This window comes from Peromyscus eremicus, chromosome 7 (genome assembly GCF_949786415.1).
Source record: "Peromyscus eremicus chromosome 7, PerEre_H2_v1, whole genome shotgun sequence".
In the NCBI taxonomy this organism is placed as follows: Eukaryota; Metazoa; Chordata; class Mammalia; order Rodentia; family Cricetidae; genus Peromyscus; species Peromyscus eremicus.
In genome coordinates this window covers 68,125,253-68,141,046 of record NC_081422.1, presented here as the reverse complement: position 1 = coordinate 68,141,046, position 15,794 = coordinate 68,125,253, and the positions used below count along the sequence as shown (strand labels likewise).

At 39.4% G+C, this 15,794-nt stretch overlaps 1 protein-coding gene across 2 annotated transcripts in view; it reads left to right on the top strand.

The window, feature by feature from the left end:
• Unc13c (unc-13 homolog C) overlaps positions 1 to 15,794 on the top strand; it is a 412,574-nt gene that overhangs the window by 178,517 nt on the left and 218,263 nt on the right. For both annotated transcript variants that reach the window (XM_059268241.1, XM_059268239.1), the window contains one exon: positions 13,530 to 13,699. In XM_059268241.1, the coding sequence (XP_059124224.1) occupies positions 13,530 to 13,699 (170 nt within the window). The remainder of the gene's footprint in view (positions 1 to 13,529; positions 13,700 to 15,794) is intronic.

The window sequence follows — 15,794 nt, the reverse complement described above, 5'->3', positions numbered from 1 at the left end:
TGTCTTTATGCATATATATATATATAGCTATCTCTTGTCACACATGTATGTAAATGATTTCATATATCTTCATTTGTAGGGGTCTATACTTACATAAATATGTATATAATCACATATATACTCAAGTATAAATTAACTTACAGCCATGCAGCCGGGCGGTGGTGGCACACGCCTTTAATCCCAGCACTTGGAAGGCAGAGGCAGGCTGAAATGGCTGGAGGAGAACATAGGGAAGAGGCTTTACTGTAGAGACATAGATGAGAGCTGTCTGAACAGGACTCCAGTAACACAGGAAATAGGCCTAAGGACTGCCAAACAGGATCCTATGAAATTAACAAGCTTCTGCACATTGAACGAAACCATCAACAAAGTGAGGAGACAGACCACACAGTAGAAGGAAACTGTTGCTTGCTATACTTCAGACAGTTAAAAAATCTAGAATATTTTAAGAACTACAAAAATTAAATTCAAAAAACCCCAAAATGCCAATTAATAATTGAACTAATAGTCAGAAAAAGAATTCTCAAAGGAAAAAACACAAATACCCAATAAACATATTTAAATGGTATTCAACAGCCTTAGCAATTAGGGAAATGGATATTTAAAGTACTCATTAAAATTTCACTAAAATGAGATTCCATCTTACCCCAGTCAGGATGGCTACCATCCAGGAGACAGGAGATACGTGCTTGTGAGGATATGGGGGAAGAAGAGCCCTGCTGGTAGAAGTGTAAACTATTATGGAGATAAGTGTGTGGATTTCTCAAAATTAAAAACAGAACTAATATATGACCAGCTACAACACTCTTGGATATATATTCAAAGGACTCCATATCCTCCAGAGAGATATTTACACATTGATGTTTATTGCTGCACCATTCACCATAACAAGGAAACCGAAGCAGCTGAGATGTCCATCAACAGACAAATGGATAATATGATGCATATACACAATGCAGTTTTACCCAGCCTTAAAGGAAAAATGAACTTTTCAGGAAAATGGGTGGATTTGGAAATTATTAAGTGAGGTCACACAGACTAAGAAAGATAAATGCCACATGTTCTCTGGGATATGAGGTCCTAGCTTTAAATTTTTACATGTGTGCATTTATGCGGACATGATAATTGGTGTAGATTATAAAATGGGAAGCAGAGGGCAGAATAATAGAATACACTTGACACGTAAGTAGAAAGGGAGATGCCTATGATAGACATATATAAATGTGGATGGCATAAAGGAGTGGGGTGGGAAAGATAAATACATTTTTATAGTCACAGTGGTAAGATTTCTTGTTTTAATTTTCATCAGCTTCTATACCAGTATTTTATACAATGAATTTACAGTTTCCAAAGTTTGGTGAAACTTAAGTGTAAAATTTTGGGGACTGTTCTCTCTAAATCTTGTAATTAAACGTTCCTCTTGAGTGAAGGTGGGAGCACAGCATGGTGACTCAGTCCTAAAATTATACACTCTGGTGGGGTGGGCTGAAAAGAGGCTGAGGCAGAAGGATGCCAAGGTGGAGGCCAGCCAGGGTTGTAAAATGAAACTCTGACTCAAAAACAAACAAACAAGCAAAAAAAATACAGGCAGTGTTTCACTGCATTGCCACTGAATTTTGAACTTAGGAGTTTGTCTTTCCACTTCAATAATGTTAAAGAGTTCAGATATAGCAAGATGAGAGTTATTACTTCAATAGCAAACAAGAAACCAACATTTGAATGACAGCAAGTTTCATAACTTACAGTAACTCACCAAGAGGAAGTGGAGAAGCTGAGTCTCTCATCCTATTTCCAACACATGAGTTAGAGTTCAGGGAATTTGGCTGAAACTTGAGAATGTAGTTACTTATTGAAAGGTAGCCTCAGTATGGCTCTTACAGCACATTCCTGCCTGGAGAATTTTTTGTCCCTGCCCTTCTGTCCAGCCCGAGTTGAAGTGAGATTGCTTACAATCTCTAGAAGATATCTTCAAGTGCAATTACTATAGCAGAAAATTATGAAGAATAACCCAAGAATCTTCAGTAATTCTTCTAACTATATTTTAATAGAAGCATACTATTTATTTCAACGCAGATGTAGAGAGAGATACATTGGCCCATTTCTGTGTAACCCATCTCTCATTAATGTATCTTCTACTGGGTCCTGATAGCTAAACTGTGACAGAATCTTGTTTGGTAAACCGAAACATGTAGCTAGGGATTCTGCATATTCTCCACGAGCATGATTTTTAATGAGGACTTTGCTGGCTAGTGCCTCTTCTCTGAAACAGTTGCTGAGTAGGGCATGGGTAGTAAGAGGGCCACTTCTGCCTCATCTCCCAGCGAAGCTTCTATTCCAACATCTGCTTACAAATGGTCCTTCACAAGCAGGGATCGAGGGACGAGACTGAGCAGGAACACAGCCCCTGGGCAATCAGGTTTTACTGATGTCATGACTTCTCTTAAGTAGAGAAGGCCTCTCAGAATAGGATAACCTCTGCTAATGTGGGTTAAAAGAATGTTTTTTTCCTTTTTGGTGTAGTCATGAGAGATACATATTTGAATGTTATATTGCACACCAAATCTAAAAATACTTTCAGTAGGACTATTTGCAAAATAGTAATAAATAATTATAAAGAAATTAGTCATTTTGTATGGCTACCAAAACACAATTGTCCTCCTAGTGATTAGCTTCAAGGTATTATAGTACCTATGAATTCAAACTAAGAGAACACAAACGATAATCCTGTTGTCCCAGCTAGTTTTATGTCAGTTTGACACAAGCTCCAGGGAACCTCAACTGAGAAAATGCCTCCCTAAAATCCAGCTATAGGACATTTTCTTACTTAGTGACGGATGGAGAAGGGCCCAACCCATTATGGGTGGTGCCATCCCTGGGCTGGTGGTCCTGGGTTCTCTTAAGGAAATAGGCTAAACAAGCTACAATGAGCAAGCCAGTAGCAGCATCCTTTCATGGCTTCTGCATCAGCTCCTGACTCCAAGGTTCCTGCCTTGTTTGAGTTCCTGCCCTAGCTTCCTTCAGTGATGGACTACAATACAGAAATGTAAGTCAAATAAATTCTTTACTCGCTTTTTGGTCATAGTGTTTCATCAAAGCAATAGTGACCCTAACACTTGTCAAGAAAATAAATGTGTGGGTGGTGTGTATGGGGGCAGTGGTGTGTGTGTGTGTGTGTGTGTGTGTGTGTGTGTGTGTGTATTGGAGATGGTATATGTGTGTGATATATGTGTGTATGTGATATATGGGGGATATGGGGGGTTGGGATGTGTGTGGTGTGTGTGTGTGGTGGGGTGGTGGTGGTGTGAGTGCTGTGAGGGGTAGTGTGCGTGTGGTAGGAGGGAGTTGGGGGGTGGGCAGTAGGGGTATGTGTGATATACCTATGGTGTGTGTGTATGGTGTGGGGGGTGGTGTTGAGGTGGGGTGTGTGTGTGTGTGTGTGTGTGTGTGTGTGTGTGTGTGTGTTTAATTTGGTAAGTTATAAAATGCATTATGTCCTCAAGAACAACGCCAGCCCTTCCTTTAACAATGAAAACATGTAAAGCTGGAAATTTACCTCATTCTTTAGGGAGGGAATTTTTAACTAAAGGAAAACTACAGAGCAAATCTCTCCATTGTAGCAGTACTTGGTTTACTTTTAATAAAAAGTTTTTGCAACAAAATATCTTATTTTCTCTTGCTAAAAAGAGCCAAATCCATAAACTGAAAAATAGGCCAGAAGCTCTGGCTAGCTACTCAGGCAGATTGTAAATGACTGCAAAGGTTCAGGTTTATTAAAATCATGCTCCCCTCTTTGTTCCGTGTGGAAGGTGTTTTTCTCTTGAACATGATATTTTTCTTGTTTCCAAGTTCTTTTCATTGTGTATCCTTATTTCTCATAAAAGCAAACCTTTGAGATTCAAACTGATGAATCAGATCATAAGTAGAGAACTCTACAGACTACACCAAACTTAAGAAATATAAACAGTTCATCAATTTATCCTAAGTCATTTAAGATATTAGAAAACAAATCAATTTCCTAGGCTTTTGTATTGTTAATCTTTTGATACTTTATTCAGTTAGAATTTCTGACTGAATCCTGAGTGGGGAGTGTGTTGGCAAATGGCAGTTTCGATGTTTTCCAAAGCCTAAATTAGAATCAGGCGTGGTTTTTCACATCAAGCTTCCCTGGTGGCTTAGTCAGAAAAGAAAGCAGTGCAGCTGGGTAGCTCAGTTGGCACAGAGCTCATCTGGCACCCAAAGTCCTGGGTTCAATTTCCAGCACTGCATAAACTGGTGTCATTAATCACACCTGTTGCCTTAGCACCGGCGAGTGGTAGGGGAGGAAGGATGCTCAGAAGGTCATACTCCGACACATAACTGCTTTGTAAGGTCAGAGAATGACCTATGATAGCCGTGCCTCCGCTTTGGAAGGTTTGAGTCTATTACATCTACAAACAGGCAAAGTGAAAGAATAAACAGTGAACAACTGAAGGGCAGTAAATAGACGGCACAGCATCAAACCGAGGACTCAAAACTCCCAGCAGAGGTGATGCAGCAGCCTGCGAGAGTCAACAAAGGGCCATACCCTCACATTAGGGCTTAGAAACATATTGCAGAAAATCAGCTTGGGAAGCAGCCTGCTGGAGTTCCAATCTACAGTCCCAAGGTGAAACAGAGGGTCCCCTCAGACGGGGCTTCCAAGCAAAAGAGCAAATAGCAGCAGGTAGAAATGACAACATAAATTGGGGACCATACTCATCCAGCAGAAATGACTTATAGAAGTAGTCACACTGGAGTTCCAAGTTCAGAGATCCCACCTTCTCCTTCCCTAGGCAGGCGTTTTCATGCTGTGGGATAAACAATAGTAACCTTTGTTAGAAATGCTTCACCGATTTGCCGGACGGTGGTGGCGCACGCCTTTAATCCCAGCACTCGGAAGGCAGAGCCAGTCGGATCTCTGTGAGTTCGAGGCCAGCCTGGGCTACCAAGTGAGTTCCAGGAAAGGCACAAAGCTACACAGAGAAACCCTGTCTCAAAAAACCAAAAAAAAAAAAAAAAAAAAAAAAAAAAAAAAAAAAAAAAAAAAAAATGCTTCACCTTCCAGCTGCTCTCAAAGCTCTAACGGCTTTACTCATGAGCTGCTTTACTGTTTTCTGCCCCCCTTACAGAGCCATGGGGCCAACCTGGCCTGTGACAGGGTCTTTGAAGGATACTTGACATGAACATGCTTGGGTCTCAAGTGGAGATGGGGACGTTTCCTCCCACAGTCAGCTTTTCATTAAGCTAAAACAGCACAGGAAAATTTATCAACACAATGTGCATTACAATAGTGAATTGGAAGCAAGCCTGGGATACATAAGAACCTCATTTAAAAACTAAGTTTATTTCAACAAAAAATCTAGATATATCCCCTTTAGGAATAATATAGAAATTTGATTGACCCAGCCCAGTTTTTCTCATTGTGCTGTTTTCAAGTTTTTGCAAAGTTAGCTCGTACTTACGACCTGGGAATGACATGGGAAAGTAGAGGAGGCAGCCACAGAGCAGTGCTGTTTCTAGATCAACTTCAAAGGTGTGGGAGACATCTCTCCACAGTTGCAGGGTAGGGACAGGGGCAGAAAATGAGAAAAGTTAGGAAAGGAGGGCATTGTACAAGCAGACAGCCTCTGTCTTCGCCCATCTCTGAGTACTCAATGTCCATATTCAACTCTCCTACTCCCAGGGTTACTGAGTGACATGGATGCATCTTCTTCTCTCTTGTCCAAGACCTCATCTCAATGTGAAATCCACTTTGCTGTATTTATTTCCAAGTCCAGTCTTGGTAACCCTTTTCTCCTTTCCATAAGCATCTAGTCCAGTTCTTTGTTCTTCTCGTGACCTAAATTAAGAACCTCGTATTCCTCCCACACCCCCAGTCAGTATCTGTAGAGCAAGAAGGGAAAACAACTCAAACCTTCGCACTGAGTAAAAAGGAAGATTGGGAATAACCAGGCTTGTTAGTTCACAGCAAATAAATAATTCTGGAAAACAAATATACGCCTTCTCCATTGTGTATCTGAAGAGGTTTTTTAGTCAATCAATTCAGCAGCCTTGGCATTTCTTTCTTGGTGAATCCAGAGCATGGGGTATTCCGTTTAGACTCTGCTCCTTTGGACAGGATTGTGTTTGTATCCAGTGACAGTGAAAGAAAAGGGGTCATCCTAGGAAGTACAGGTGTGTGGCATTCCTGTTGCTGTGCGTTCAGCGACTCAAGATCACTTTAAGTGCAGCCCAAGTCAGACAAACCAGAGGCATATTTGACAGTTCTATTTCCTGGAAATTTTACCAGGCTTCCAGGAAATGGGCTCCAAAATGATTTTATGAGTAAGTAACTGCATAAGCCTAGAAATTGTACCTCTTGGCTATTGAATCCACTGTCTTAATTCCTCTCCCTCTACCAAATGCTCAGCAGCCTCGGGGAAAGAAGAAAACGAATCACCTTTAATCTAATCTTCGCCACTCACCACTCCATCACTGTCAGTGGGAGACTTAGGGAACTGGGGAAAGGAGGATGCTAAAAGCATCCCGGGACAGCACTTGATCTCTGGAGTTGTGCTTAGAAGCATCTGTTCTCACACACACACACACACACACACACACACACACACACACACACACACCTACAGATAACTGAACAGTGGGCTGTCTTCAGTCTCAGTATTCCATATTGCAATGTTCTCAGCCACGTTACCCAAGGGAGGGGTGGGATGCAGGGAGGGGAAGCCTGTGTTAGCCTAGCTCTTGTACCTCTACCCATGGTCTGGTTGGCTCTGATGTGAATGTCAATCTATTATAACACATATTTGAAAGTGAAATGATATATATATATATTTTTTTTTTAATTATTTCAAATACGTCTCAGTTGGTAGGCTTTGTACTTTATCGGTACACCAAGCACAGTTGTGCCAGCTGTTCTACTCCAGTGCCTCGAAACGCCCTGGCTTTCTATCGTGCAGTGATTAAAATCTTCAAACTTTGCCCTGTCATCTCTTGCATAAAGCTAACTACACACTTTAGTTTTATTACCTGTGGCTCCTTCACGCTTTAACATTACCACTGTGGAATGGACACATGAGTCATAAAACATGATAAGAAGCTAATTGTTTATCAAGTTTTAATTCTTTCACTGATTTATGAATGGAATCGATAGTGAACGTGTAAAAATCCAATGTGAAACTCCACGACTTCAGAATAGCTATTCTAACTGCAGGTTTCCTCTCGTGTGTGGTTTCTAGATTCTGGATAGCCACATAGGTAGATGTGTCTGTGACATGAAAGAAGAAGTGAAACTATTTAGGGGAACAAGTGGGAGGGGCAAGGGATAAAGGGGAAGGTAACATGGGCAATGTGCTCAACATACATTATATACACTTGCATGAAAGTAGCCTTATATAATATAAGTATAATTATATAATTATAATAATATAATAACATAATAAATAATAAATGGAGACCAGCCATATAACATTAGAAGTTTTTGACTGATTAAAAAAAATGAAGGATAAATCCAGAAATTTTAAGTGTGAAACAAAAGGTTCAAGTCAGTTGCAAAGAAGTAAGTTTTATAAAAGATGAGATAGATCTCAGAAAAGAAAAGATGTAATACTGACCAACGAGAAAAATAAGAAACGTGGGACATGTGCTAGCTTTTAAAATGTTTGTGATCATAGGATGTAGAATGGGGGATTGTGAGAGGGAACATACATGAGCTCTCTGTGAACATTGTAGTGTCTCTGTAAATCTAAACTACTTCTCACCTGTGAACACAATAGAGAAATAGAATCATTGAGAAGTGCAGAGATCCTGGCTATTCTCTGCAGAATCATGAGTGTAGTTATAAGAGGCTCCTCACTGATTCCTTTTATTTACTAAGTATCCATTGATATCACAGTGTTTGCCTTGGTGTTAAAGAAGGGACAGTGTATTTTGGTGGATTATCTAATCTCACTAAGTCCCAACTGTGTTTGTCACATTAATAGATGCAAAACTACTGACTAATAAGGTTCTGGCTGGGTGGATAGATGAATGTGTGAGTTGAGGGTATTTTGAGCTTGATGTCATAACAAAAGCAAAATCTTCAAGGCAAAGAACAAAGAGACTTCCCAGTGAAGATGTGGGCAGTCATTTAGTGACTATGCTTCCAACCTGGAATACTGCTCCACCCCCCCCAAAAAAAACTAGATAGAAATTGAAAGTCTCATGAAGGTAGTGTCTCTTCTTAATCTTGCAACATTAATATGTATGTACACTCATATGTGATTATAGTGCATATGTGCTCATGCATTAGCTGTATATAAATATACATTGTAATATATTGATATCTATATATAATTGATACTTCTGTTTCTATGGACTAGTATTTTTTTCATATCTTTAATGGTTGAAAAAATCTTGTTATACTTTTGCAACAAAAGCTAAAACCTCAGAAGAAATGAGACTGGATAGTGTAACTTGTGAAGGAATAGAGTGCAGAAACATTTACCAGTCGCCATTTATCTACAGATTCCTGTTTACTGCACCTGCTGTTTACAGGTGAAAAATCTCAACTCTCCATTTCCTGGAGCTGACAAGAATTCTAGTGACGTATATTATCAGAAAGTGACAAAGGGGACATTTGTATGCTTTTGCGATGATGTCAGTGTAAAGTTTATGACATCATAACTAGCATTTTTCCTACATTTGGATCATTTTCTGTGACTCATGCATACACTTTGGTCTCTGTGTTTTCTTTTTACTATATAAACATTTACCTATGGATAGCAAAGGCATTAACATCTTAAAATTTTAATATGAATTTTGAACAAATAGCCAGATATTGCCATCCAGATAGCCATCCAGGCAAGAACTCCGGGTCTCAGCACTGTCCTCCTGGGTTGATACAGAGCTCTGCTACCTGTCATCAACACAGGAAAGTGGATTTTTCCCCCCTTCCCACCATCTCCCACATTTTATTAACAAATACCTCTCAAGCCTATATATATATATATATATATATATATATATATATATATATATATATATTTTGGTTTTTCGAGACAGGGTTTCTCTGTGTAGCTTTGCGCCTTTCCTGGAACTCACTTGGTAGCCCAGACTGGCCTCGAACTCACAGAGATCCACCTGGCTCTGCCTCCCGAGTGCTGGGATTAAAGGCGTGCGCCACCACCGCCCGACAAGCCTATATTTTTATATACACATTTCTAAGAATGATAAAAATTACGTTAAGATATTCTAAAGGGATTTCACTTAGGCGAAACTTCATAGATTTAGAGAATATTTATTGAAAATTATTGCTGGAGATTTTCAAATACACATTTTTGGATAACAGGTTCTAAATTAAAAATAAATTATGGAGTCATATATTATATAATAGTCAATATGAATCAAACCCTGTCTAGCACTCTGGTAATAGTTATAAAATATTTTCTTAGTATTTTTGTTTGTTTTGGTTTTGTTTTTTTTTTTTTTTCAACACAGGGTTTCTCTGTGTAGCTTTGTGCCTTTCCTGGACTCACTCTGTAGCCCAGGATGGCCTCGAACTCACAGAGATCCACCTGGCTCTGCCTCCTGAATGCTGGGATTAAAGGTGTGTGCCCCACTGCCCAGCTCAGTATTTCTATAAATACCTGCTAACATGAGTTCTATCACTGTCAGGTTGTAGATAAAAGATTCAGAGAACTTGAGTCAGACAGGAAGTAGTTAGTTCTCAACCCTATTAAAAATCAATAAACCATTTTCATATGCAATTATCCATTGTACAGCTAAATTAACATATAGTTTAATCTACATATTGATATATGTGTATAAAAGTAAGTAAAATTATGATTAGGGTAGTCATCAATCTGATTACAGGGGAAGGCCAGTTCAGGGACCCTCTCCACTATTGCTTGGAATCTTAGCTGGGGTCATCCTTATGGGTTCTTGGGAATTTCCCTAGCACCAGATTTTCCCCTAACCCCATAATGGCCCCCTTTATCAAGATATCTCTTTCCCTGCTCTCCCTTTCTGTCCCTCCCCCAATTGGACCATCCTGTTCCCTCATGTTCTCTTGCCAAATCCCCTTATCTCCTCCCCAAAACCCCCCACCCCCTGAAAAATCTCAATTTGCTTAGGAGATCTTATCTACTTCCTGTTCCTAGGGAGATCCATGCATGTCTGTCTTGGGGTCATAGAACCTTCATCCAGTAACTACTGGAAGCAGATGCAGAGATCCACAGCTAAGCACTGGGTAGAGTTCTTGGAGTCCAGTCAAAAAGAGGGAGGAGGGATTATATGAGCAAAGGGGTCAAGACTGTGAAGGGGAAATCCACAGAGACAGCTGACCCGAGCTAGTTTGAGCTCACTGACTCTGGACTGACAGCTGCAGAACCTGCATGGGACAGAACTAGGCCTTCTGAATGTGGGTAACAGTTGTGTGGCTTGGGCAGCATGTGGGGCCACTGGACCAGGATTTATCTCTAGTGCATGAACTGACTTTTTGGAGTCCATTTCCTATGGAGGGATACCTTGCTTAGCCTTAAAACAGGGGGGCGGGGGTTGGTCCTGCCTCAACTTGATATGCCAGACTTTGTTGACTCCCCATGGCAGGCCTTATCCTCACTGAGGAGTAGATGAGGGCTTGGGTTGGGGGAAGGTGAGAAGTGAGTAGGAGGAGGAGAGGGAGGGGGAACTGTGATTGGTATGTGAAATGGAAAAAGAAAACTTTTTTAAAAAAAGTAATACAAAGAACAAATAAGAGGGTTATTATATATTTTAGAAAGTAGCAACTCTGATGTCATCACTCCACAATCCACACTCCTGAAGCAAGTCTTCTCAGCCTCTTAGTAGAATTAACAAGAATGTGGGTAGTTCAAATGCAAACAGACACAATTATTTGATTCAAATATTTGACAGGTGGTTTGTTTGGGGGGATTATTTACCTTCTTTCTTTCTTTTTTATTTTTATTTTTTTCTTGTGTGTGTATATGAGTGTTTGTCTGCATGTGGACCATTCAAGTGAAATGCCCTCAGAGGCCAGAAAAGGGCATCATAATTCCCGGAACTGCACAACTATGAATTATCATGTAGGGGCTGGAAATCAAACTTGGTCCTCTATAAGAGCTGCAAGTGTTCTTAACTGCTGAGTCACCCATCTCCCCGGATCCTTTCTTTCTATTAATTTCTTTCTATTAATGAATTTCTTTCTATTAATTTATTAATTATTAATTAATTAATAATTTATTTTTATATTTTTAGACAAGGTCTTCTTCCTATATAGACTAAGCCACTGGACTTGAATTCACAATCTCCTTGTCCAGACTCCTCATGTACTGAGGCTGTAGGTGCATGCCTCTGTGTTGAATGTTCTTCATGTGGGTGATGTAATTTTTCAAAGTTTAAGAGAATTTTTCTCTAGTAAAGTTCTGAGCAGCAGCTACAAAAAAAAAAAAGAAGAAGCAGCAGCAAACAAAAGCAAAAAATTTTCTAGATTAGCAGCTAACCTACAACTTGCTAAGATATTGCATAATAAAATATGCAAATGACAATATTTTTATGTAAAAGAGTTAGGAACTAAGCTAGCCAGTTACCAATGAATGATTTTAATTCATATACACTATCCTGCCTATGATGGGCATCTTAATCTCCGGCCTGGAAAACCAAAGATTAATCACGCCTCCAAGTTTATAGTAATCCCAGTGTCCCAGTTATTACTATAGTATTCTGATCTGAAATCTCCTACATGGAGTCAAAATCGTGAGCTACAGTTTGCACACAGGCATGTCATATACCAAATGTTACTCTTATTTGCATTGTCTGGTTTTGTCTCAAAGGCTGGTGGGAAGCACGTGACACTGTCAGGAATTGTTAAGTAAATGTTGCCCCTTGAACTCATTTTGCAGTCTAGTAGAGACGTGGATGCCTTCCTAAATTAAGTGGATGTTTAATGCATTAAATAAAATATGGAAACAGAAAAGTAGATCAATTATATTGAAACATAGTTTTAGTATAGTACAAAGTAAAGTAATATTTTAAGTTTCCTTACACTCTAAATGTTATATATAAAATTGTCTGTCACTTTATTAGTGACAAAATACTGCTGTGATTTGTTGTCTATATGTAAAATTGGGGAGGGAGTAAATTGAAATAGTTTCATTTTATTTTCAAATGTAAGTTCAGGGATGTCTAGAACTCTCCTATAAACCCCAGGTTAAAGATTCCAATACCAGAGGGGATGGACGCTGAGAGTCAGGGAGCGTGGGATTAAACCTGCTACCTGATTTAATGAGCCTTAAGGAAAGTGATACACAGCAAGTGACTAGCTGATTCTCAAAGAATGCTTAATCAGAGACAGAGAAGCATGGGAGAGTCCACAAAATAGAGTCAGAAAAGACCTAGTAGCACAACTTTGGGTAATATTGGGTAGCTTTTGTCAACAGAAGGAGATGGAGGAAATGCGGACATTAGTAACAGACTAGAACCTGCAGGCTGTTCTCAAATCAGAGGGATTTTCTTCTGATCAAATTTGATTTCATGGTTTCTTCTGTATACTGTGTGCTATGTATATTGTGTATTCTGTGTATATACTGGGTGTTATGGTTTGGCTATGAGGCATGTCACAGGGAAAGCCTGTGGCAGATGAGGACATGGTCTCCAGCCAGTGGCTCTACTGAGAAGCAATTGGATCGTGGGAACACTAGTGTCCTCAGACTATTTTTGCTCTCATAGCTGAAGGGGCTGTTCTTAATAGAACATGGGGCCTGGTTGGAAGACTACTTACTCAATGGAGTCAAGCCTTTAGAACATAGATCTTGCCCTTTCCCTCTCCTCCCCCCTGCCCTCTCCTCCCCACCCTCTCTCCTGTGCTCTTTCTTCCTATATTCTCTCTGCCTCTGCTTTCTAGCTACCTTTAACTGAGTACCTCTGTTCCACGTCCTCCAGAGTGATGCTCAGCTTCACCTCAGGCCCGAAGCAATGGGGCCCACCATGAACTGGAATCAGGAAGCCAACAGTCCAAGTTTATCACCCCTCTCTGTAATTTCTCTTAGGCGTTTTGTCCCAAAGAACAGAACCTTACACACTGAAATGATCAGTGTGTAAAGTACCCACCTGTAATTGTGCCACCACTTCAAACTCTGACCACTTTCTGAATGTCCGTGGCAATGAAATTAGTTTGTTGCTCAGATGAGGAATTTCTAGGGTGTGGATATGTTGTCAAAGAAAATGTTGCAAATTTAAAAAGTGGAAATACCTAAACCAAGATCATTACTGCATGTTTGACTCTGTTGTCTCAGCTACAGGCAATAGACTGGCACATGACAGAATTTTTTTACCTGTTTAGCGAATCACACTTTTCTCACATCTACCTGCATTGGGTACCTGTAACACCCATGGCTGGAAGGGGTCATGGAGACTCCTCATTGATAATTCAATGGATATCTCTTTATAAATTGGTTGGGCTTACAATCAGTTTCCAACATCATGTGCCCCTTAGAGCAGTAGCCAGCACTCACTGACCTGTTCCCATTTATTTTCAGTGAGTGTCATAACTCGACGGATCGAATCAAGGTCCGAGTATGGGATGAAGACGATGACATAAAATCCAGAGTTAAGCAGCACTTCAAGAAGGAGTCCGATGATTTTCTGGGACAGACAATTGTGGAAGTCAGGACTCTCAGTGGCGAGATGGATGTCTGGTACAACTTAGGTGATTATTTTTATACCTACTGGAAAGTGAGTTAAAATTCAAGAGTTTCTGTGACATAGATTATATTCGCCTATAATTAAAAATTGAATACCTTTGCAGATCATTCTGTTGACCTCTCAGTTGGGTTAGTTTCATTAGCAATGAAGGGTAACTATTGATTAAAATTTTGTATTATTGAAAGACATTGTTAAATCAAAGATGAAAATAAAAAAACTCAAAGAATCAATTGAATGTCTTTTCAGAGAAGAGTTTATACCACTCTTGATTTTAGATTTATAATATAAATCTTCAAAGACATTTGTCTAATGTTTGGGAAATCTGAGACTGCTCTTTGATTTATTCTGCTTACTAATGAAAGTTCAGCAATAAAAATATAGTTGGAGGGCTAGAGAAATGAATCATCAATTAACAGCATTTTCTGCTCTTCCAGAGGACCCAAGTTTAGGACCCAGAACCTATATCAAGTAGCTCACAACTACCTGTAACTCTAGCTTGGGGGATGCAATGCCCCCATAGACAACCACAAATGCATGGCATGCATTCACACAGATACACACATACACATAAATTAAAAATTAGCTAATTAAAAAGGTAGTTTTTATGTAGTTGTGATTTCTTTTAAATGGTGGTATAAAAGTAAGCTTTCATTAGCAAATACAAGAAGAATTGATGTGGCTTTAGTATGGGGTCCAACCGTGAAGACATCAATAATAAGTTTAGCTGGCATGACATTTAAATGAACTTTTCGTATGGAAACAGGAGTAAGACAATTTTGAATTTGGCTTTTACTTGAATAAAAAATAATGGGCTCTTTATTGATGACTTAATAATAGTACAAATTTATAGTTATCTCAGTTTCCATAAAAGATGTCATCCGAGTATTTCTTAATGACAGCCTAGGAAATGGTAAATTAAATTTTTGAGGACTGGCTGGTCATGAACCCAACCGAAGCTGACATAGCCCCAGGGCTGCAAAGATTTACCACTTAGGTTCACAATGTACTTTATCAATGTACAGAATGTTGGCTTAAAAAAAAAAACCTACAAACTTTTAGTAATATAATAGTTGTCAAAATAAAGTCTCATTGAGTTAATAAAACTCTAAATTATGTAACAACAAAGAAATAGGAAATTTAACTTAATCTAAACACAAATGATTCGGCTACACTGGGAACTCATTACCAAAAATAGTTGAAGAATCTTAATTAAAAAATGTTGGTACTTCTCGTTATTGGAATCTAAGCTTGAAACTAAGTTAAAACTCCCACATCTTGTTTAAATTATTAAGTAACTTTACATACGAAACCAAGATGTTAAAGGAAGAAAACTTCAGTTCCTATGCAATACTCAAAAATCATATTTTAATTAGAAACTAGCTTTTGCATGTTTTTTTTTTCTATAATAAATTACCATCCTCTTGAACTAAAGCATAGAGTTATATGTCAGGCAGAAGTTCTTGTATTTTATTTTTTGGATGATATATAGCTGGTTATAACCAGTTGGCTAGGGAGCTTAGCTGTGCTGCTTGGTTAAATGGCTGCCCGTCTGTGATGTGAAACCACCCTTTAAACTGTGAAAGAAACAATGTGCTGTGATACTGTGTAGAAAACCTTTTCTTCAGCACCTTCAGCTGCCTGGGGGGTACTTATGTCCCCTCACATCCTTGTCCGTTGCCTTCTAGGAGGGAAAGGAAAAGGGAGAAAGGCAGGAAAGGAGGGACATGAAGAGGCAGAAGTGGAATTCATTTGCATTTCTTAAGCTTTGTAAAATCCCTCAGTATGACCAACCCTTACAAATAATTCACCTGTCCTTCCTGTAAACTCCATCCTTTCTCATCACTTGGAATTCACCCTAGAGTGTAAAGCAGTGCTTGCTCAAACAGAGTCAATGGCTCCTGGATTTGAGGGATAGCATAAGTTCCAAGCTTCCCAGGAGCTCTGGAAAGGGATGGTTGGCTTTCACTTACTGCTAACTGAAAACTCCATATATGTTGAGAGTAAAGGAATTCCTGACCAAGTCTGCTGGGCCAAGATTGTAGTTCTATTTCCTCAGAAGGCAGAGGCAGGAGGGTCACCAGGCCAAGGCTTGCCTGGAT